The following is a 24,778-nucleotide window of genomic DNA, read 5'->3' on the forward strand; positions in this document are numbered from 1 at the left end:
TATTTGCACCATCATTTTTACAGATATCTAAACACAACTATATTGAACATAATTCACATATAATTTACCAATTTAAAGTGCTCATTCAATAGTTTTTGGTATATTCAGAGTTGTGCAACCACCACCACATTCTATTTTAGACCATTTCATCACCCCAGAAAGAAACTCTTTACCCAGTAGTCACCAGCCAATTCCCCCAACTCCCTCCCCCAGCCTCAGGAAACCACTAATCTACTTTCTAACTCTATAGAAAGTATAATGTTCTATCCTGGCTAACATGGTGAAACCCCGTCTCTACTAAAAATACAAAAACCTAGCCGGGCGCGGTAGCGGGCGCCTGTAGTCCCAGCTACTCGGGAGGCTGAGGCGGGAGAATGGCGTGAACCCGGGGGGCGGAGCTTGCAGTAAGCCGAGATCGCGCCACTGCACTCCAGCCTGGGAGACACAGTGAGACTCCGTCTCAAAAAAAAACAAACAAACAAACAAACAAAAAAAAACAAAAAAAAAAAGAAAGTATAATGTGGACATTCTGGACATGTCATTTAAGCGGAATCACACAATATGTGGTATTTTGTGGTTGGCTTCTTTCACTTAGCATAGTATTTTCAAGGTTCATCCATGTTGTTGCATGCATCAGTACTTTATTCTTTATTATTAAATAACATTCCATTGTATCACTATACCACACTTTATCCATTTGGAAGTTGACATTTGGGTTGTTTCCACTTCTGTATTATGATAAATAATGCTACTATAAACATTCATGTACAAGATTTTATGTGAACATGTTTTCATCTCTCTTGGGTATACACTTGGGAGTGGAACTGTTTGATCATATGGTAACTCTACACTTAATTTTTGAGGAACTGCTAGACTGTTCTCCAAAGTGACTGCAGCGTTCTACTTTTTTTTTTTTTTTTTTTTAAACGGAATTTGGAGTTTTGCTCTTGTTGCCCAGACTGGAGTGCAATATCGTGATCTCTGCTCACTGCAACCTCCACCTCCCAGGTTCAAGCGATTCTCCTGCCTCAGCCTCCCGAGTAGCTGGGATTACAGGCACCTGTCACCATGCCCTACTAATTTTTGTATTGTTAGTAGAGACGGGGTTCCACCATGTTGGCTAGGCTGGTCTCAAACTCCTGACCTCATGATCCACCCGCCTCAGCCTCCCAAAGTGCTGGGATTACAGGCGTGAGCCACCGTGCCTGGCCAGCTTTCTACATTCTATCCAGCAATGTGTAAGAGTCCCAGTTTGTCCACATCCCAGCCAACCATTGCTATTATCTATAGTTATCCTGGCAAGTGTAAAGTGGGATCCCATTATAGTTTTGATATGCATTTCCCTGATAGCTAATGATGTTTAGCACCATTTAATATACTTATTAGCCATTTGTACATCTTCTTTGAAGAAATGTTTATTTAGATCCTTTACCCATATTTTAATTTGGTTATTTATCTTTTTTATCAAGTTGCAAGAGTTCTTTATATATTCTGGGCACTAGTCCCTTATCAGATACATGATTTGCAAGTATTTTCTCTAAGGTTATCTTTTCACTTTCTTGATGGTATCCTTTACAGTCCAAAAGTTTTTAATTTTGACAAAGTCCAATTTATCTGTTTTTGTCTTTTGTAGCTTGTTTTTGCTGTTATATCTTAAGATACACTGTCTAAGGTCACAAATATTTTGCACTTATTTTTTATTTTCTTCTAAAAGTCTTACAATTTTAGCTCTTACATTTAGGTCTATGATCCATTTGGAGTTAATTTTTTTGTGTGTTATGAGGTAGGAGTCTAACTTCATTCTTCTAATACAGATAAAGTTATCCCTATTGTCCCAGCAGGACATTTTTTAAAAAATATATTATTTCTCCCCATTTGATTGTCTCAGCATTGTTGTCAAAAATCAATTGATCATAAACGTGAGAATTTATTTTTTAACTAAATTCTATTCCATTTATTTATACGTCTTTCTTTATGCCAGTATCACATTGTCTTCATTACTTAACTTCATATTCAGTTTTGAACTTGGGAATTGTGAGTCCTTCAACTCTGTTCTTTCTCAAGACTTTTTTCTTACTAACTAGATCCCTTGTATTTCCAAAAAAGAAGGAAGGAAGGAAGGAAGGAAGGAAGGAAGGAAGGAAGGAAGGAAGGAAGGAAGGAAGGAAGGAAGGGAGGGAGGGAGGGAGGGAGGGAGGGAGGGAAGGAGGAAGGAAGGCAGGCAGGCAGGCACAGTGGCTCATACCTGTAATCCTAGCACTTTGGGAGGCTGAGGCGAGTGGATCACCTGAGGTCAGGAGTTCAAGACCAGCCTGGCCAACATGGCAAAACCCCATCTCTACTGAAAATACAAAAATTAGCCAGGCATGGTGGCAGGCACCTGTAATCCCAGCTACTCGGGAGGTTGAGGCAGGAGAATCGCTTGAATCTGGGAGGTGGAGGTTGCAGTGAACCAAGATGGTGCCACTGCACTCCAGCCTGGGTACCACAGCAAGACTCTGTCAAAGAAAAGAAAAAAAGAGAGAGAGAGAGAGAAGGAAAGAAGGAAGGAGAGAAAGAAAAAGAGAGAGAGAGAGAAGGAAGGGAGGGAGGAAGGGAAGCGGGGAAGGAGAGAAGGAGGGAGAGAGGGAAGGAAGGAAGGAAAAAAGAAAAGAAAGCCAGCCGGCCGGGCGAGGTGGCTCATGCCTGCAATTCAAGCACTTTGAGAGGCCAAGGTGGGCGGACCACAAGGTCAGGAGTTCCAGAGCAGCCTGACCAATACAGTGAAACCCGTCTCTACTAAAAATACAAAAAAATTAGTCAGGCATGGTAGCACACGCCTGTAGTCCCAGCTACTCTGGAGGCTGAGGCAGAAGAATCGTTTGAACCTGGGAGGCGGAGGTTGCAGTGAGCTGAGATTGCGCCATTGCACTCAAGCTTGGGCAACAGAGTGAGACTGTCAAAAAGAAAGGAAGAGAGAGAGAGAGAGAGAGAGAGAAAAGGAAGGAAGGAAGGAAGGAAGGAAGGAAGGAAGGAAGGAAGGAAGGAAGGAAGGAAGGAAGGAGGGAGGGAGGGAGGGAGGGAAGAGAGAGACAGAGAAAGAAAAGAAAAGAAGGAAGGGAGAGAGAAAGAATAGAAAGAAGGGAGAGAGAGAAAGAAGAAAAGAAAGAAAAGAAAGAAAGAGGAAGAGGAAGAGGAAGAGGAAAAGGAAAAGGAAAAGAAAAGAAGAGAAAGTAGCTGGGATTTTGATATACATTGCATTAAATCAATTTGGGGAATATGCTATGTTAACAACATCCAGTCTTCCAATCAATGAACATGAGATATATTTCCATTTATTTGGGTATTCTTTCATGTCTTTCAATAATGTTATATAATTTTTAGGGATCAAGTTTTGCACTACTTTTCCAAATTTATTCCTAAATTTTTTTGATGCGATTATAAGTTAAATTTTTATTCATCTTCAGATTGTTTATTGCTAGTGTATATAAATATATTGATTTTGTATATTTATCTTATATCAAGCAACCCTACTGAATTTATTAGTTTTAATAGTTTTTAATAAATTCTTTAGGATTTCTAGATAAAAGATCATGTCATCTGCAGATAGAGATAGTTAATTTCTTCCTCCCCAATATAGAGATCTTTTATTTCATTTTCTTGCCTAATTGACTTCCCAGTAAAATGTTAAATTGGGGTGGCAAGAGTAAGCATTCTTGTTTTATTTCCGATTTTACAGGAAAGTATTTAATATTTCAATATGAAGTTTTATGCTACCTGTGAGTTTTCATAGATGGCTTTTATCAGGTTGAAGGAGTTTCTATTTCCAGTTTATTGGGTGTTTTAATCAGAAAACGGTGTTCAATTTTGTTAAATGCTCTTTCTGCATCTATTGGCATAATCATATGGCTTTTGTTTTTTATTCAGTTAATATGGTGTATTACATTAATTTATTTCAGATATTAAACCAACTTTGCATTCCTGGGATAAATCTTACTTGGTCATGGTGTATAATCATTTTCGTATGTTGCTGGCTTCAATTTGCTAGTATTTTGAAGATTTTTGTATCTATATTCATAAAAATATTAGGTCTGTAGTTTTATTTTCCTGTGATATCTTTATCTGGTTTTGGTGTCAAGGTAATACTGGCCTCATAGAGAACTCTTTTGGAAGAGTTTGTGAGCAATTGACATTAATTCTTTAGCCAGGCACAGTGGCTCACGCCTGTAATCCCAGCACTTTGGGAGGCCAAGGTGGACAGATCACGAGGTTGGGAGTTCAAGACCAGCCTAGCCAACATAGTGAAACGCTGTCTCTACTAAAAATACAAAAATTAGCCAGGCATGGTGGTGCATGCCTGTAATCCCAGCTACTCAGGAGGCCGAGGCAGGAGAATCACTTGAACCTGGGAGGCAGAGGTTGCAGTGAGCCGAGATCGCACCATTGTACTTCAACCTGGGCAATAGAGTGAGACTCTGTCTCAAAAAAAAAAAACAACACGTTCTTTAAATATTTGGTAGAATTTACCAGTGAAACCATCTGAATGTGGACTTTTCTTTGTGGGAAATTTTATTACTAATCCAGTCTCCTTACTTATTACATTTAGATTTTTTGTATCTTCAGATTTTCTATTTCTTCTTAAGTCAACTTTAGTAGTTTGTGTCTTTCTACGGTTTTGTCCATTTTCTTTTTTGATAATGAAGATTTAGAAACCATATTAATGTACAAAAATAAGATAACAAGCTAAATAAGTGATTATAACCTCATAAAATGAAAATTTATAATTCCATGAGATGAAATATTATTTAATCAATAGAAAGTGTGGTTTTCAGCTGGGTGCAGTGGCTCATGCCTACAATACCAGCAGTTTGGGAGTCCGAGGTAGGCGGATCACCTGAGGTCTGGAGTTCGAGACCAGCCTGACTAACATGGAGAAACCCTGTCTCTACTAAAAATACAAAATTAGCCAGGCATGTGGTAGTAACTAAAATAAAATAAAATACTTAAGGGTAAATGTAACCAAGGAGTTAAAAGATCTGTACACAGGAAACTAAAATGTTTAAAAAAACTAAGAAAACACAAATAAATGGAAAGCTATCTTGTGTTGATAAATTAGAAGAATATTATTAAAATATTCATACTACCCAAAGCAATCTGCAGATTCAGTGCCGTCCCTATCAAAATTCCAATGTCATTTCTTATAGAAATAAAATAATCCTTAAATTCACATGCAACCATAAAAGGCCCTGGCTAGCCAAAACAATCTGGAGCAAAAAGAACAAAGCTAAAGACATCCAGTCCCTGATTTCAAAATATATTATAAAGCTAATATAATCAGAACAATATGGTGCTGACATCAAAATAGACACATCAACTAATGTAACAGGATAGAAAATCCAGAAATAAACCCATGCATTAATAGTCAATTGATTTTTGACAAAGTTGTTAATAATACATAATGAGGAAAAGACAGTCTTTTCAATAAACTGTACTAGGAAAACTGGATCCTTATCTCACACAGTATAAAAAATCAACTTAAAATGGATTAAAGTCTTAAATATAAGATCTGAGACTGTAAAACAACTACAAGAATATCTAGAGGAAAAGCTCCATGACATTGATCTAAGCAATGGTTATTTAGCTATGACCCCAAAAGCACAGGTAATAAAAGCAAAAATAGGCGCGACGGCTCACACCTGTAATCCCAGCACTTTGGGAGGCTGAGGCAGGTGGATTGCCTGAGGTCAAGAGTTCAACACCAGCCTGGTCAACATGGTGAAATCCTGTCTCTAGCAAAAAAATACAAAAAATAGCTAGGCATGGTGGCACATGCCTATAATCCCAGCTACTTAGGAGGTTGAGGTAGGAGACTTGCTTGAACTTGGGAGACAGAGATTGCAGTGAGCTGAGATTGCACCACTGCACTCCAGCCTGGGTGACAGAGCAAGACTCCATCTCACAAAAATAAAAAATAAAAATATAAATAAATAAATAAATAAATAAATAAATGCAAAAATAGACAAATGGGATTTTAGACAAAATACAAAGCTTTTGGACAGAAAGGAAACAATGAACAAAGTGAAGAGATAACCCATAGAGTGACAGAAAATGTATATAAATCATACATCTGATAAGAGAGTAACATTGACAATAAATAAGAAACTCAAACAACTCAATAGCCAGAAAATGAATAACCCAATTAGGAAATGGACAAAGTGGGCCGGGCACACTCACTCTTGTAATCCCAGCACTTTGGGAGGCCAAGGTGGGCAGATCACCTGAGGTCAGGAGTTCAAGACCAGCCTGACCAACATGGAGAAACCCCATCTCTACTAAAAATACAAAATTAGCTGGGAGTGGTGGCACATGCCTGTAATTCCAGCTACTTGGGAAGGCTGAGATAGGAGAATCGCTTGAACCTGGGAGGCGGAGGTTGTGATGAGCCAAGATCGCGCCATTGCACTCCAGTCTGGGCAATAAGAGCAAAACTCCATCTCAAAATAAAATAACATAAAATAGGCAAAGTGGCCAGGCGCAGTGGCTCACGCCTGTAATCCTAGCAGTTTAGGAGGCCGAGGCAGGCGGATCACTTGAGGTCAGGAGTTTGGGACCAGCCTGACTAACAAGGTGACACCTCATCTCTTTCAAAAAATACAAAATTAGCCGGGTGTGGTAGCTTGTGCCTGTAAAGGAAAAAGGAAAGGAAAAGAAAGGAAAGTAAAGGAAGGAAAGGGGCAAAGCATCGGAAGAGACATTTCTCAAAAGAAGACATTCAAATGGCCAACAGGTTCAAGAAAAAAAATGCTGAGCACCACTAATAATTAGGAAAAACAAATTAAACCACAATGAGATATCATCTTACATCTGTTAGATTAGATGTTATCAAAAAGACAAGAAGTAAGTGTTAGTGAGGATGCAGAAAGAAGAAAACCCTTGTACAATGTTGGAGGGAATGTAAATTAGTACAACCACTGTATTGGTCTGTTCTTATGCTGCTAATAAAGACATACCCAAGACTAGGTAATTTATAAAGTAAAGAGGTTTAATGGACTCACAGTTCCACACGGCTGGAGAGGCCTCACAATCATGGCAGAAGGTGAAAGAGGAGCAAAGGCACCTCTTACATGGCAGTAGGCAAGAGAGCATGAGCAGGGGAACTGCCCTTTATAAAACCATCTTATCTCATGAGACTTATTCACTACCATGAGAATGGCATAGGGTGGCCCACAATTCAATTACCTCCCACCAGGTCCCTCCCATAACACATGGGGATTATGAGAGCTGCAATTCAAGATGAGATTTGTGTGGGGACACAACAAAGCCAAATCAACCACTATGAGAAATAGTATGGGGTTTCCTTAAAAAACTAAAATTAGAACTAAACTACTATATCATCTAGCAATTCCACTTCTGGGTATATATCCAAAAGAGATCAATATGTCATATCAGTATGTCAAAAAAATACCTGCACTCCCATGTTCATTGCAGCACTTTTCACAATAGCCAAGATATGGAATCAACCCAAGGGGCCATCAATGGATGAATGGATAATGAAAATGTGGTGTATATACTTAATGGAATACTATTCAGCCTTAAAAGAGAAAAAAATCCTGTCATTTGGGACAACATAGACAAATCTGGAAGATATTATACTAAGTGAAATAAGCCAGGCATGAAAGAAAAATACTGCATGATCGTATTTATATATGGAATCATAAAAAGTCAAACTCATGGAATGAGAAAGGGCTGGGTGTGGTGGCTCACACCTGTAATCCCAGCACTTTGGGAGGCCAAGGCAGGAGGATTCCTTGAGCCCAGGAGTTCAAGACCAGCCTGGGCAACATAGTGAGACCTCATCGCTACCAAAAAAAAAAAAATGTTTTTTATTTGATTTGGTTTGATTGATTTTTTGAGACAGACTCACTTTGTTGCCCAGGCTGGAGTGCAGTGGCGCAACCTCAGCTCACTGCAACCTCCACCTCTCAGGTTCAAGAGATTTCATGCCTCAGCCTCTGGAGTGGCTGGGATTACAGGCACGTATCACCATGCCCGGCTAATTTTATATTTTCAGTAGAGACAGGGTTTTACCATGTGGGCCGGGGTGGTCTTGAACTCCTGATCTCAGGTGATCCTCCCGCCTCGGCCTCCCAAAGTACTGGCATTACAGGCATGAGCCACTGCATCCGGCCAAAAAGAGGTTTTTAAAAAGAAGTAGAAAGGAGAATGATGGTTACCAGAGGCTTAGAGGGTGGGGTGGGGAATGAGGGAGAGAGAAGGGGAAGTTATTGGTCAAAGGGGTTCCAAGTTTCAGTCAGACAGGAGGAGTAAGTTTTGAGATCTACTGCACAGCACAGTGACTATAGCCAATAATATATTGCATACTTCAACATAACTAAAAGGGTAAATTTTAAATCTCTCACCATAAAAATTAGAAGTAAGTGAGGTGATAGATATGTTAACTGGCTTGATTTAATCATTCCACATGTGTACACAGATCAAAACAGCACACTGCACCTCAGAAATGTACACAATTATGATGTATCTATCTGAAACAATATTAATAAAATTTTCAAAGAAAAAAGAATATTTGATGGCATAGGAAATTCCAGTTACATACAATATAATCCCAATTGTTTAAAACATATCATTATAAAACTAAGAGCAGATGATCAGGAACACAGATTCTGCAGTCAGACAGACTTAGGTTTAGTCTCAGGTCTACACTGGTTGCTACTGGAGCTTAGAGGAGCCTCTCAGCTCTTCAGTTTCATTACTTCCTCATCTGAAAAATATCATCTTCCTCATGAGTCATTATGGAGATTAATGAATGCATACATAACGTACCTATCACCATCCCTGGAACATTGCAAGCAGTAAATAAATATTATTATTATAATGATTGTATCCACATTATAAATTCTTCACCTACTGATGCTGTGGGTAATCAGTTCCCAAGAGATTTGAATATAATGACATTCTCTTCATACTAAAATGAACTGGCCATAACATACTCATGCAAAGATTCAGGTAAGAGTAGTCTTACCTGCCTTTAAGAGGGCTACCAAAATTGCAAATGCATGTAACCCTTTTACTTAGCAATCCCACTTGCAAGAACATCTCTTACAGAAATGCCTTCACATACGTGAAATAACATTCACTATTCACTTTTGTGTAAGATTTTTTTAAAGACAAATGTACCTTAAAATGGGATAGTGTGCTGCTATGCAAAGGTCTCCAAGATACATCATACAGCAAGAAAAGCAAGATGAGTACCAGTATAAGTGAGACGATACCTTCAGTGGAAAATAACTTTACACATTGTGTTTGCATAAGTAAATACTGGAGGAATAACAAAAATCAACACATGTGGTTACTTCAGGGAGCATGAACTGTTTGGGGGAACAGGAAGGGACTTAGACTCTTCGCTGTAAGTCTTTTTATGTTACCTGACTTTTTAAAACTTTCACTGATGTATAATATACACAGAAAATTGTACATAAGTATAGCACTGAATTTTTTTTTTTGAAACAGATTCTCACTCTGTCACCCAGGCTGGAAGGCAATAGAACAATCTTGGCTCACTGCAGCCTCTGCCTCCCGGGTTCAAGCAATTCTTGTGCCTCAGCCTCCCAAGTAGCTGGGATTACAGGCATGCACCACTACACCCAGTTGATTTTTGTATTTTTAGTAGAGATGGGGTTTCAATATGTTGGCCAGGCTGGTCTTGAACTCCTGACCTCAGATGATCCACCAGCCTTGGCCTCCCAAAGTGCTGGGATTACAGGAGCGAGCCACCATGCCCGGCCCACCACTGAATAAATTTTTAGAAACTGAACACAACTGCATGATCAGGCCTGTTAATGAAGCAGAACATTGCCAACCTCCCCAGAAGTCCCCTTCATGATTACTTCCAGCCTCTCCACTTCCCCAACAAAAACAATCATTTCTAATACGTATTCTTCTGTGTCTGACTTCTTTTGCCTAAATTGTTTGAAGAGTTCTCCATTTTGTAGTGAGTAAATTCATTTCTGGTGCCAGATATTACACTGTAATTTATTTGTAATTTATTTTCCAGTCTACGGTGATGGGCATTTGGGTTGTTTCTAATGTGGCACTATTACAAATACTAATCCTTTTTTTTTTTTTTTTGAGATGAAGTCTTGCTGTGTTGCCCAGGCCGGAGTGCAATGGTGCAATCGCAGCTCACTACAACCTCTGCCTTCCGGGTTCAAGCGATTCTCCTGCCTCAGCCTCCTGAGTAGCTGGGATTAAGGCGCACCACACCTGGCTAATTTTTATATTTTCACCATGTTGGTCAGGCTGGTCTCAAGCTCCTGACCTGGTGATCCACCTGCCTTGGCCTCCCAAAGTGCTGGGGTTACAGGTGTGGGCCACTGTTCCTGGCCACGAATACTAATTCTATCAATATTTTTGCTCTTATCTTTTAGTAAGCGTATTTTTCTTGGGTTTGAGTTAGTCTATGGTCCTAGCTCATTTGTGGGGCTCAAAGGCACTTTCCTGAGCAACCCTCCAGTAATAATCCTCCTACCTCTTTATCCTCCAAGGGAATGTAGTGCGGGAAGCTGGTCCCAAGCTGCTGAGGAATTAATAACCGGAACTTGTTGTATGCTTCAGAGACAACCTTGGCCACATTGGATTGGAATGGCTGTTTATCAATCAACATGCAGTAATCCTTGATGTCCCAGATCTAGACACAACATGTGGGTTAGTGGCCTCACACCCCTTGACCCAGAACCCAACTCACTCTGTGGGCTCCTCCCAGAACATTCCTCTTCATTTGGTGGGGGTGGGGGGTAGTTCTTACATCTCTGAGATACCTCACCACTAGGGCCAGAAAGGGCCTTAGGGATCTTCTAGGCCAGACTCATGGATTAGCAGGCAGGAAGGGTGTGACCAGCTCAAGGACAGCACACCCCTGCCTCATGTCTTGCCACAAGGCACAAAATCAGCTCCTGAGACAGCTGATCCTAGATTAGCCACACGACTGGGGGATGAGGGAGTTGGAGAAGACAGTGATGGAGCACGGAATTCTCCGGGGAAGGCTTTTTGAACCAAGGCCCTGTCACTAAGCTTAGCAGAGCAGGAGAGGACTCCTAAGGTAATCCACCCTCCTCCCTGCATTGTTTTACAAATGGAACCAGTACCCAGAGGGAGTAGGAACTAGGCAAGGGCCATGCGCAGCGAAGAGGTGGTTGGACACTTGGCTGGCACCAGCTCCTCAATCTTCCTGCCAGTTCTTCCTCACCTTGATGTATCCTTTACAATCCCCTGTGATGAGGATCCAGTCATTTTTATCAGTGGCCATGGCACCCACAACAACATTTTCATTGTCTAGGTCCACAGGGAACTTCCCCAGCAGGCCTCCGCTCCCGTGGAGGGACCAGGCGTAGATGTAGCCGTCCATGCAGCTGCTCAGCAGGGCAGCCGTGTATGGCAGGCGAGGCCTGGTCTGCAGGAAGATTATCTGAGGAAGACAGGAGGGCCCAGCTCAGCAGGGCTGTGAGCAAGTGTCACATGGTGCTGAGGGACCCCAGCGAGTCACCACACCCACCTGGTCCCCCAATTTCCTAGATGCCCAGTGAAAGTGGTGATGGTGGTCCCACCCTTCCTACCCGGCTGGTGACAAGGAACATCATACTGGACTATGAACTACTAGAGGGCAGGGATTTTGTGTCTTTTTTGTTCACTACTTTGTCCTTAGTAACCACAATGGTGCCTGACACATAATACATGATCAATAAATGTTTATCAAATGAAGGCTTACAAGTTTGATTCGACATAGGCTCAGACAAGATTTTCACAACCTGTAACTCAATTCGAAGTGATTTGGGGAAGGAACTCATTCCCCTTCATGTACATCTATAGTGAAATACCCATATTTTCCAGCCAATCATCAAGAAAGCATTTTAAACAAATTCTTGTTCAAGACTTGTTTTGATCATATGCCTTTTGCTAATTCCCCACTCTGCTCACTTTTCCCTTACATGTCACTCCTGTGGCTCATGTGGGGGCCACAGTGGGAAGTTACTCTGCATGGCAACCATGAGAAGAAAGTTTCTTGCTTGGCACCCAGTAGGAGGCTGAGAGCATAGCCAGGGTGGTAGAGCGAATCAGGCCAGAAAGGGGAAATTGGAAGCTTCCTCACTCCTGCTAACTCAGAACTTTACAGTGTAATAGCTTATGTGTCCCCAAAGCATGTCACCACCACCAACAAAAATCTCGATTATCAAAAATCTCATGGTGGCTCATGCCTGTAATCCTAGTACTTCAGGAGGCCGAGGCGGTTGAATCACTTGAGCCCAGGAGATCAAGACAGCCTGGGCAACATAGTGAGACCCTGTCTCTATTTAAAAAAAAAAAAAAAAAAAAAAAGAAGGGAAGGGGAGGGGAGGGGAGGGGAGGGAGAAAAAAAAAGAAAAGAAAAAAATCTCAATTATCCTTATTGTCACAGAAATCCAAAACTAGCTGTTCAAACTGCTTCCCACTAGCCCCGGTGCCAGGGTCAAAAACCAGAAGTCACTTGTACCCAAAGCTTGATGGCTTCACTGGTGAATTCTACTAAACATTTAAGGAAGAATGAATACCAATCCTTCTCAAACTTTTCCAGAATACTAAAGAGGAGATAACACTTCCCAACTCATTCTATGAGGCCAGCATTACCCTGATATCAAAGTCAGACAAAGACACTATAAGAAAAAAAAAAAAAACTACAGAGAAATATCCCTTATGAACAATGATATTTAAAAATTCTCAAAAAAAAATTTAGCAAACTGAATTCAGTAGCATATTAAAAGGATTATATACCATAATCAAGTGATATTTATTCCTGGAATGCAAGGATGATTCAACATACAAAACTCAATAAATATAATATACCACTTCACAGAAAAAAGAAAAAACCCACACGATCATCTTAATTGATGCAGAAAACGATTTGACAAAATTTTAAAAATATATGAATAGAAGGAAATTACCTCAACATAATAAAAGCCATATATGAAAAACCCACAATGAACATCATACTCAGTAGTGAAAGACTGAAAGCTCTTCCTCTGGAATTAGGAACACGGCAAGAATGTCCACTTTTGCTGCTTTTATTCAGCAGAGTACTGGAAGCTCTGCCAGAGCAATTAGGTAAAAAAAGAAATAAAAGGCACCCAAACTAGAAAGAAAGAAGTAAAATTGTAAGTTTGCAGATGATATTATATGTAGAAAACGCTAAAGCTCCCACACCAAAAAAAGGGGCTAATAAATGAATTCAGCAAAATGGCAGGATACAAAGTCAACACATAAAAATCAGTTGCATTGGCCGGGCGTGGTGGCTCACGCCTGTAATCTCAGCACTTTGGGAGGCTGAGGTGGGTAGATCACTTGAAGTCAGGAGTTCGAGACCAGCCTGGCCAACATGGTGAAAGCCCATCTCTACCAAAAAATACAAATATTAGCCAGGTGTGGTGGCAGGTGCCTGTAATCCCAGCTACTCGGGAGGCTGAGGCAGGAGAATCGCTTGAACCTGGGAGGCGGAGGTTGCAGTGAGCCGAGATCGTGCCATTGTACTCCAGCCTGGGCGACAGAGCAAGACTATCTCAAAAAAAAAAAAAAAAAAAAAAATCAGTTGCATTTCTGTATACTAACAATGAACAATCTGAAAAGGAAATTACAAAAACAATTCCATTTACAATAGTGTCAAAAAAGAGTAAAATACTTGGAAATTAACCAAAAAGGACATTATGCTAAGTGACATAAGCCAGACAAACATATGATTCCACTTACATGAGGTAGTCAAATTTCCCCCATTTTATGCAAGTGCTCACTGTACAAAATGTGGGCAGCAAAGACATATGAAAGGAAATTAAAATCACCCACAAAATCCCAGTACCCAGAAATAATCACCATTAAGATTTTAATGTATTTTGGCCAGGCATGGTGGCTCTCGCCTCTAATCCCATCACTTTCGGAGGCCGAGGTGGGTGGATCACCTGAAGTCAGGAGTTCGAGACTAGCCTGGCCAACATGGTGAAACCCTGTCTCTGCTAAAAATACAAACATCAGCTGGGCATGGTGGCGGGTGCCTGTAATTCCAGCTACTTGGGAGGCCGAGGAAGGAGAATCGCTGGAACTTGGGAGGTGGAGGTTGCAGTGAACCAAGATCGCATCACTGCCTTCCAGCCTGGGCGACGGAGCGAGACTGTCTCCAAAAAAATTTAAATTACATAAATAAAAAAATATATCTTGGTGAATCCAAAGAAATACACTGCAGCCAGTGGCAGATTTACTGGTGAAGTTCATGAAGCTCAAGGCTAAGTTCAAGTTTAAGTTCAAGGTTCTAGGAAGAATAGAAAGTTCTGGTGACTTTTGTAATTGTCAGATTTGTAAGTTTTGAAATTTGTTTTCACTTTTTTCTCATTCTAAATAAATATTCACTTTTGTACCTAATTTTTTATAATTTTGTGCATTTTTCTTGCAAAAGTTTCAGGCTCCAAAAAACCTAGATAGGCCCCCATATAAAACTATTAAACAGAATGAAGTGGATAGATTATTACATGCTGAGAGGAAACGCTGTCCACCATGAATTGTGAGGTCTGAAAAAAAAAAAGCAAACAGCTAAACAATAGTTTCAAATGTTCTCAGTTTTGTTTGAAAAATCAAAACCATAAAAAAAAAATTAAAGGTGCACACAACTTTCACAGTAATCATTAACTGTCATTTTAAAGGATATGTTTTACATTTTGTCATAAGCACATTGCAATGATTAAGTATTTTTCTAAAATGTGGTTCCTCATAACTGCACAGGATTCACCAAAGTGAAGCACCACAAAGGCCTCCCATGTCTGAACTGGGGAAAAGCTGAGGCATCCTTCCCAGCCATTCCTTTGCCAGCCCTGGGACAGTGAGAGCAGGTAGGGTGAAGGTGAATGAGTGCCCAGGACTTTGGCAGGAATGGAGAGGGGCGGCCTGCCGAGAGCACAGGGTCAACTGCGTGGCCAGCATCCAGCGCTCACAGTGAGGAAAAGTGCAGTCAGAATGGTGGCCCTAGGCAGGACAGAGCCGTGTGGCTGCAAGGGACAGGTAACCAACACTATTCCTTTTGCATTCTGCATCCAGCTCCATCCAATACATTGCGCTGCTCATTTTGGAAAGAGCTGCTGGACTAAAGGTGAGCATTTCAGTCTCACTCAGCCCAGGAATCCCAGATAGTTTCTCGACCACGGGGGGTTAACGGCCTCCCTGAGGTTCCCTTCAGAAGAAGCCATGGCAGCTACTCACGGGCTAAACTTCATATAACTTGGAGCAATTTTCTGCTGCCTGCCATCTGGTCCTTCCCTACTAGGGAGATGGCCAGGGGCAAGTGCTTCATCTAAAGACTGTCAGGGGCTGGTCGCCATCACTCACGCCTGTAATCCCAACACTTTGGGAGGCCGAGGCAGGAGGATCACTTGAGGCCAGGAGTTCGAGACCAGCCTGGACAACATGGCAAAACCCCGTCTCCAGTACAAACACAAAATTAGCTAGGTGCGGTGGCTCACGCCTGTAATCCCAGCACTTTGGAAGGCTGAGGCAGGAGGATCACTTAAGGTCAGGAGTTCAAGACCAGCCTGGACAACAAGGTGAAACCCTGTCTCCATTAAAAACACAAAATTAGCCAGGTGTGGTGGCACACGCCTGTAATGCCAGCTACTCAGGAGGTTGAGGCACGAGAATCACTTGAACCCAGGAGATTGAGGTGGCAGTGAGCTGAGATCGCACCACTGCACTCCAGCCTGGGCAACAGAGTGAGATTCCATCTCAAAAATAAATAAATAAGTAAAATTAAAAATAAAAACTGTCAGGGACACAGCTGGGCCTGGATCTGCATCCTGGACTCCTTCTTAGTGCTCTTTCTGCCATGCCTCACAGTCTTCCAGGATGGCCAGACACAAAAAATGGGAAGGAAGACCCAACAGGTAAGATCCCCGCCCACTCCCCGTCAAGTGTCCTTACCCCAGCCCACCCAAGCCTCTCTTCCACTAAGGAAAGGCTGAGATCAGAGGTGACCCAAGCACTCTGGATCCTCTCCAGGGCACCACGCTAAAATGCTTCACTCTGCCCACAAGTGCCCCAGACAGAAGGGACCCTGCTGCTCAAGGAGTGGTGCGGGTGGAAGACTGTACACCTTGAAGCCAGGGGTGAGGGTCAGCGTCCAGAGGGGGCACACACACCACACACACACACACACACAGCCCTGCCAGCCACAGTGCCTCAAATTTCACCAACGGACGTTCGATCCTTTGCATGTAATTATCTGGCCAAAAATTCAATCAAGATTCATGATACAAATCCTTATTACATGCAGATCACCAAGCCACATAAAAAAATCCAAGGAGGCCGGGCGCGGTGGCTCAAGCCTGTAATCCCAGCACTTTGGGAGGCCGAGACGGGCGGATCACGAGGTCAGGAGATCGAGACCATCCTGGCTAACACGGTGAAACCCCGTCTCTACTAAAAATACAAAAAAACTAGCCGGGCGAAGTGGCGGGCGCCTGTAGTCCCAGCTACTCGGGAGGCTGAGGCAGGAGAATGGCGTAAACCCGGGAGGCGGAGCTTGCAGTGAGCTGAGATCTGGCCACTGCACTCCAGCCTGGGCGACAAAGCGAGACTCCGTCTCAAAAAAAAAAAAAAAAAAAAATCCAAGGAATTCCCAACAGTGGCAGCACAAAGAGTTAAAAGAACTTGAACTTCAAAAACAAATAGACCTAGAATCAGGCCCTGGCTCTGTCATTTTCTGGCCACAAGAATTTTGGGCAAGTCACTTCACCTCACTGGGCCTATTTCTTCAGCCATAAAATGGGAATAATAATAATAGTACATTTTTTTCAGATGTATTAAACATTCCTTTCACATTCATTCTTTTCAGATGTATTAAACAGACAAAAATCCCTCATAAATAAATAAATAATAATAGTACATACTTCCCAGGGCTGTTTGATGGACAAAATAAAAACAACACATGTAGCTGGGCATGGTGGCTTATGACTGTAATCCCAGCACTTTGGGAGGCCAAGGCAGGAGGACTGCTTGAGCCCAGAAGGTCAAAACCAGCCTGGGCAACATAAGGAGACTCCATCTCTGTAAATAACTTTTTTTTAACCAGCCAGGCAGAGTAGCACACACCTGTAGTCCCAGCTATTAATACTCAAAAGGCTGAGATGGGAGAATCGCTTGAGCCTGGGAAGTGGAGGCCACAGTGAGCCGTGATTGTGCCACTGCACTCCAGCCTCGGCAAGAGAGCTGAGACTCTGTCTCGAAAAACAAAAATAACACATGTAAACCGTTAAGTTCATTGTCTGACAGATATTGAGAGCTCAATAAATACTAGTTATCACTGAAACATAATGCAACACAGCAAAAGCTTTCCAGGACTGTGTTTCTTTTTTTTTCTTTTTTTTTTTTTTTGAGACGGAGTCTTGCTCTGTCACCCAGGCTGGAGTGCAGTGGCCGGATCTCAGCTCACTACAAGCTCCTCCTCTCGGGTTCACGCCATTCTCCTGCCTCAGCCTCCCGAGTAGCTGGGACTACAGGCACCCGCCACTTCGCCTGGCTATTTTTTTGTATTTTTTAGTAGAGACGGGGTTTCACCGTGTTAGCCAGGATGGTCTCGATCTCCTGACCTCGTGATCCGCCCGTCTCGGCCTCCCAAAGTGCTGGGATTACAGGCTTGAGCCACCGTGCCCAGCCCAGGACTGTGTTTCTAATCCTAGGGCTTTATATCTGGAAATAGACAAGAGGTCCAAAATTTATGTACAAGGATGTTCATTGCAATGATTTCTATAGAGGCAAAACCCGGTCACCTAGCCATCCACCAGTGGCAGCGGATGGCTAGAGAGACTCTGTGCAGTGTACCCAGAACATGATGTGACTAGTAAAAGGAATGCCATGGCTCTGTAAACCCCATCATGAAGAGATGCCCATGAGGAGTCAGGTGAAAAACAGCAAGTCCTGGAATAATATATGCAATATGATATTATTCGGTGAAGAATATCTATATTTACATATATACATTCATACATGTATGCACTTGTATATGCACAGAAAAATTCTAGAAGGCTACAACACATGTCTTAACGCAATTACCTCTGAAGGCTAAGAAGGGAGCAGCCATTCTTTTACTTTATACACTCGTATAAAGTTTGAATTTTTTTCGTAGGTGGTGGTGGTGGTGGTGTTTTGGAGTCAAGTCTCACTGTGCCACCCAGGCTGGAGTGCAGTGGCACAATATCAGCTCACTGCAAACTCGCCTCCTGGGTTCAATCAATTCTCCTGCCTCTGCCTCCTGACTAGCTGGGGCTACAGGAGCATGCCGCCACCCCTGGCTAATTTTTTGTATTTTAGTAGAGATGGGGCTTCACTGTGTTGCCCAGGCTGGTTTCGAACTCCTGAGCTCAGGCAATCCGCCCACCTCTGCCTTCCAAAGGGCTAGAATTGCAGGCGTGAGCCATCGCACCCGGTCAGGTTTGTTTGTTTAAGAGACAAGGTCTAGCTGTGTTGCCCAGGCTGGAGTGCAGTGGCATAATCACGGCTCACTGCAGTCTTGACCTCGCAGGTTCAAGTGATTCTCCCAACTCAGCCTCCCAAGGAGCTGGGAGCACTGTGCACACTATCAAACCTGGCTCATTTTTAAAATTTTTTGTAGAGATGAGTTCTCATGTTGCCCAGGCTGGTCTAGAACTCCTGGGCTCAAGCAATCCTCCCACCTTGGCCTCCCAAAGGGCTGGGATTACAGGTGTGAGCCACTGCTCTCTGCCTGAATTTTTTTAGTTTTAATTAAGGACATGTATCACTTTCTAATTAGAGGGAAAAAGTATGAGAGACAGACAGACACAGAGAGAGAGAGAAGTGCTCATTCTCGAACATTCCATGCCAGCTCTCCCATAAGGGCCTTTGCACCTGCTACCTTCTCTGCCTGCATCACCCTCCTTCCAGATAACTGCAGACCATGTTTCCTCACTTCCTTCAGGCTCTTTGCAGATGCTGCCTCCTCTGTGAAGCCCTCCCTGACTAGCCTATTCATAAAACAGCAATGCCATCTCCTCCCATGTCCGTTCTCCCTGCCCTCTTCCCAGCTTTCTTGCCCTCCATTGTCCTCACTCACTCTGTGACATGCCCTTTATTCTATTTGCTGGTTAATTGTCTATCTCGCCCCAACTATAATGACAGCTCCAGAGGTCAGGGGCTTGATGTCTTTCATTCACTGCTCCTTCCCCAGTGCCTGGCATGTAGCGAATGCTAGTGTCCAGACAGCACTAGGTCACCAGCCCGAAAGATCAAGCTTTGAGCCATCTATCTTGACTTCGCAGATTTAAAGGGATGGGACTGTTGGCAATTCTGCTTCCAAGAATCCATCCTCTCGATATACTCACACTAGTGCCCAGAAATGTACATGCAAGAATGTTCAGTGCAGTGCTGCTCCTAAAAGCTAAAAACTGGAACTAACCCACAGACCTATTCATAGAGGACCAGCTTCATAGTTCCTGATACATCCAAGTTATGCAGCAGCGGGCAGTTGTTAAAAAGAATAAAATGGCCGGGTGCAGTGGCTCAAGCCTGTAATCCCAGCACTTTGGGAAACGGAGGCGGGTGGATCACCTGAGGTCAGGAGTTCGAGACCAGCCTGGCCAACATGGTGAAACCCCGTCTCTACTAAAAATACAAAAAGTAGCTGGGCGTGGTGGCACGTGCCTGTGGTCCCAGCTACTCCGGAGGCTGAGGCAGGAGAATCACTTGAACTCAGGACGCAGAGATGCAGTGAGCTGATATTGCACTCCAGCCTGGGTGACAGAGCAAAACTCCATCTAAAAAAAAGAGTAAGGTAACAAAAGAATAAGATGAATCTAAATCCCTCTCATGAAAGTATATCCATGCTATAGACTTATAGAAAAAAACAAATGGCAGGACGTAGCTATCATTTTATATTACTAGTCAAAAAAAAAAAAAAAAAAAAAAAGAACAAAGCTAAAGCCAACCTGCTGACAGCGACTGCTGCTGTGGAGAGTGAGATGGGATAGGGTGAGTGAGACATAGGAGACTTTTATTTTTATTTTTTCATTTACACACACTTCTTTTTTTATTATAAACTAGCATTATTACTTTTAAAAGTTATTTAAAGTATTTTTTTTTAAAGAGAAGGAAGAGGCGGGGTATAACGGTTCACATCTGTAATCCCAACACTTTGGGAGGCTGAGCCAGGAGGATCACTTGAGCCCAGGAGTTCAAGACCAGCATGGGCAGCATAGTGAGACCCCATCTCTACAAAAAAATACAAAAAAAAAAAAAAATAGCTTGGCATAATGGTGCATGCCTATAGTCCCAGCTACTCACAAGGCTGAGGTGGGAGGATCACTTCAGCCCAGGAGGTTGAGGCTGTAATGAGCTGTGATCACACCACTGCACTCCAGCCTGGGTGACAGTGAGACTCTGTCTCAAGAAAAAAAAAAAAAAAAAAGGAGGAGAGAGAAATAATCAGAACCTGGAGGAGAGTGTGTAGCCACTCCTGCTCTCCCTGCCAACACTGCAAAACCCAGCTCTCAGAGCACTGCCCCCTTGTTCTCAAGTCCTGGTCCCTGGAGCTAGATGATGGGGCAGGCCTCCCACACCCTAGCTCAACTATGATTTGTGTCTTCAGGACGGGGAGTCAGTATCACAGTGAGGGGTGTCCAGGGTCAGAAAGGGGAAGGTACAGGAGGAAGAACAAAGATGAATCCATACCCAACTCTTGTTAGGTATAAAACACTCTCCCAGTTAACAGGAGGGCATTCTAACTAGAGTCTGGAGATGTCACTTCTCCTACCTCTCTTCCTCCCTGCCCAGAGAGGACACTGCTACCCCCAGTCCAGAGGCAACACTGCTCACCTCCCTAGGCACCCCAACTCCACCTCCTGGGGAACTGATATGGTTTGGCTGTGTCTGCACTCAAATCTCAACTTGAACTGTGTCTCCCAGAATTCTCCCGTGTTGTGGGAGGGAACAAGAGGGAGGGAACTGAATCATGGGGGCTGGTCTTTCCCATGCCATTCTCATGAGAGTGAATAAGTCTCACGAGATCTGATGGGTTTATCAGGGGTTTCTGCTTTTGCGTCTTCTCGTTTTCTCTTGCTTCTGCCATGTAAGAAGCACCTTTCGCCTCCCGCCATGATTGTGAGGTCTCCCTAGCCATGTGGAACTGTAAGTCCAGTTAAACCTCTTTTTCTTCCCAGTCTTGGGTATGTCTTTATCAGCTGCATGAAAACAAACTAATACAGGAGCTCTCCCCAGACACTGCAGCCCTGACTCCAGTATCCCAAGCGGCTCCATCCTCTCCAAGACGTCTTCTGGGCACTGGGGAGAATCAGTCCAGGCCCGGAGCCCAGGCCCCCGAGCCCCATCTTAATGGCCCACTCCCCAGCTCATATCCCACTCCCTGGCTGATCACGGCCAACCTTCTCCACCGAGGCACTGGATTGAAACAACATATTCTTCTGCAATTCTGCTTTTCTTGTTTCATCCTCTTTGTAAATGGACTGTTTGCTGTGGATCTTGCCTGGCTGCATAGATGTGCCAGCAGCGCTGGAAGGTTTCTGGAAAGAAAGATGGGCACCCAAGTCACCATGAGGACGTTTCCCTTCCCCATGGGGGACCAGAGACCAGAGGAAGATGACAAAAGAGCGGCCCTCCCGAGCCCCCGCAGTAGGCACACTGCCCTGGAGAAAGCAGCACTCAGTGGATCCCGGGAAACCTCCACTTTAAGTTCCCAGCAGTTCTGCTAGAGCAAAATTGGGGCAGAGACTTGAGTTTGCCTTTGGGGAAGACCCTTCCTTTGTCCTGGAAGAGACCATCCTGGTTAAAAATGAGGATAAAGGTCGGGCATGGTGGTTCACACCTGTAATCCCACCACTTTGGGGGGCCAAGGCGGGCAGATAATTTCAGGCCAGGAATTTGAGACCAGCCTGGCCAACATGGCGAACCCTGTCTCCAATCAAAATACAAAAAATTTAGCCAGGCATGGTTGTGCACACCTGTAATCCCAGCTACTAGGGAGACTGAGGCAGGATAATCGCTTGAACCTGGGAGACAGAGGTTGCGCTGAGCAAAGATCACACCACTGCACTCCAGCCTGGGCGACAGGGTGAGACTCCATCTCAAAAATAAAAAATAAAAATAAAAATAAGGATAGAGGGGCAAATACACCTATACACCCATTTCCCTAGATTTGAAAGCAGTGGTCTAACCTCTGATAACTCAAAGATGGTATGAGTGTCTTATGGTCAAGTGTACACATCTTACAGCAAAATTATATCCCAGCAGACCATGTTGGATCTAGGTCTAGACTGCCTTATGCCTAGCAATTATTGTGTGTTTGGGGAAGGTGGTGTTTCTCACTCAAGCCTCAGCTCCGAGGAATGGAAATCAGACTTTGACTGCAAGAACAATCTCACTGGTTCCTCCTGCCCCATACAAGAGATTATTGCACTGATTGTTGGAATACTGTACTCACTGCTGAAAGTTCAAAGGCGAGCCATCCCCTGCAAGTAGGGAAAGAGTAACTCCTCCTTCTCTTTCTCCCTATTCGCCGCAAAACAGAACTGTCAGCCATTCTTGGAAGGGCTGGTCCTGGGGCAGAGATGAGGCTCAGAGGAGGAAGAAGGTGGTTTGTCTGTATCTGGGTCTCAGACTCTTGCAGCCTGGTCTCCGAGCAGGTGAGGCCCCCATGGCTCCCTCTGCACCTGGGCCAAGGTCAGGTGACTTGCGCTTGAGGACTGAGAATGCAGTCCAGGATCTAACTTCCAATTTTAGGTTTTCAGGGTTGTGTTCTCTTTGGGTTCTGCCTTTCAGCTTTCAGACTTTTAGGCCTGGTATTAGCCATGCCCTGGAAAGGGACCTAGCCCCAGCTCCAGGTTAGACACAGTGGGACTAAAACCAGAGGGTGCCCTGCCCAGGCCCACAATGTTCAAAACAAGTGAGTTTAGGGACCTAAAGGCACTCTGGAAAAAGTACATCCCAGTAAGAAAACACACACACAGCAGGTGTGTGAATGCCAGCAGCTGGAAAGTGAGGGTAGCCTTCTGGTTGGGCTCTTGCTCCCACCTTCTGGGACACAGGCCTGACTGGCTCCTTGTCTCTCCAGCGCCTCATCACTGGGGGAGCCGACACCAGGCTCCGCCTCAGGTTGGTATTGGCCGCAGACTTGGGGCTGAGACTGGAGAGCTTCCTGGGGGTCTTGTATGCCCACTTCTCCCGCTCCACACAGGGTCTGATGGGCCCGTGGCTCTCAGGCAGGCAGTTGTTCACATCTTTCACCTGTACCAAGGAGAAAGCAGCCCCTAAGGCATTGCAATGTCCTAGAGGTAAATTCTGGGCTGCCCCAGATCAATGCCAACACCACAGGGCCCTCCAGCCCCCCAGGGCTTGCTTCCCAGAAACCTAGCCCCCTTAAAAGCATCAGACTAGAGCTTCTAACCCCATTCCTGGCCAGCTGCAATGCCCTGAGTACCCACAGGCAAGACACTGCTCCCATGAGGAACTCAGTCTCCTCATCTGTAAAATGGACAGTAGTTTCCAAATATTTTTGAGGCTTTCTTTAATCTCAAGGGAAGCTCCTCCGAAGCATAAAATAGACAAAAAGCTGAGCTATTCTGGGGGAAACCCCAACAACCAGAGCCCCCCTGCAGTAGCTTCCAAGCATCTCTCTCCAACACATTTGGAAAACCACTGGATGAGACGGCCCCTAAGGTCCCTTCCTGCTTTGATCTGCTGAGATATGGGAATTTGGAGACTGTATGGGTTTCCTAAGTCCCTACTGGGGAGCCCAGAGTGGTAATGTGTAGTAGCAATGGGAAAGGAGTGAGTAACCTACTAAAGATGGCAGGACCAGCACTGCCAGCCTCTGAAGTCAGACTGCCTGGGTTTGGATCTACTCCTTGGCTGTGTGACCTTAGGCAAGGTGCGTAACCTCCCTGTGCCTCCACTTTCTCATCTGTCCAATGAGGATAATTACAGAAACTAACCACCTACGTAACCAAGCTCCCCACCCCCTCCAGAACAAGTTGCCATTATTCCTCCTGCTTCCCAGGGTGCTCCCCACCTTCCCTGCCCCACAGGATTCTGGTTCACAGCTGAGAGAAGGGTGGGAGGAGAGTGTGCTTCTGTTAACATACCCTCTTGGGCTGCAAGGGCAAGGGACTCCTAGAGGCATTGAAGTTGAAGATGGGCTTGAGTGTGCCGGTGTTCCAGAAGAGGATGTCCCCACTGTAGGAGGAGGTCCCGAGGAACTGGTTCTGGTACTTGGCCATGCTCAGGATGTCCTCCGTGTGGTAGGTCTGCCAGTGGTAGCATAAGAGCACCGGCTTGGTCTTGTGGAACCTGTGCACATGGCCAGAGGCAGGAGGGCTGAGAGCTCAGCCTTTAATGCTCCATCCACTGGGGAAGCACTGGAGCCTTGAGGATTCTGGGAGCCGACTCAGAGGAGGATACTCCTAGGTGTCAGGGCTAGGCTGAGGCCATGCCCCATTGACCTTATTTACTAAGCGCTTACTACGTGCCTTCTGCAAAGGCCCTGTCGTAGGGGCTTTACATAAACTAATCCTACGGATAATGAATGCGTAACACACCCCCAGTCAGACAACTAGGTAAGGATTAAGGTTTAAAGCGGGGGGAAACAGTGGCCTTACAGAGGTCCCTAAAAGAAAGGGATCTTGAACATAGTGTTCCTTCTGCCTGGAATGCTCATCCTATCCTAAAGACTTCACAGAGACCCTTCCTTCTCACG

At 44.1% G+C, this 24,778-nt stretch overlaps 1 protein-coding gene across 1 annotated transcript in view; it reads right to left on the minus strand.

Annotated features, from left to right (window-relative positions):
* Positions 1-24,778, minus strand: part of EFCAB8 (EF-hand calcium binding domain 8) — a 106,954-nt gene that overhangs the window by 19,415 nt on the left and 62,761 nt on the right. Inside the window, exons 18-22 of the mRNA XM_025398228.1 lie at positions 24,168-24,372; positions 23,098-23,310; positions 21,453-21,590; positions 11,246-11,464; positions 10,529-10,687 (exon numbers count right to left, since the gene is read on the minus strand). Coding sequence (XP_025254013.1) covers positions 10,529-10,687; positions 11,246-11,464; positions 21,453-21,590; positions 23,098-23,310; positions 24,168-24,372 — 934 coding nt within the window. The remainder of the gene's footprint in view (positions 1-10,528; positions 10,688-11,245; positions 11,465-21,452; positions 21,591-23,097; positions 23,311-24,167; positions 24,373-24,778) is intronic.

Source organism: Theropithecus gelada, chromosome 10 (genome assembly GCF_003255815.1).
Source record: "Theropithecus gelada isolate Dixy chromosome 10, Tgel_1.0, whole genome shotgun sequence".
Classification (NCBI taxonomy): domain Eukaryota; kingdom Metazoa; phylum Chordata; class Mammalia; order Primates; family Cercopithecidae; genus Theropithecus; species Theropithecus gelada.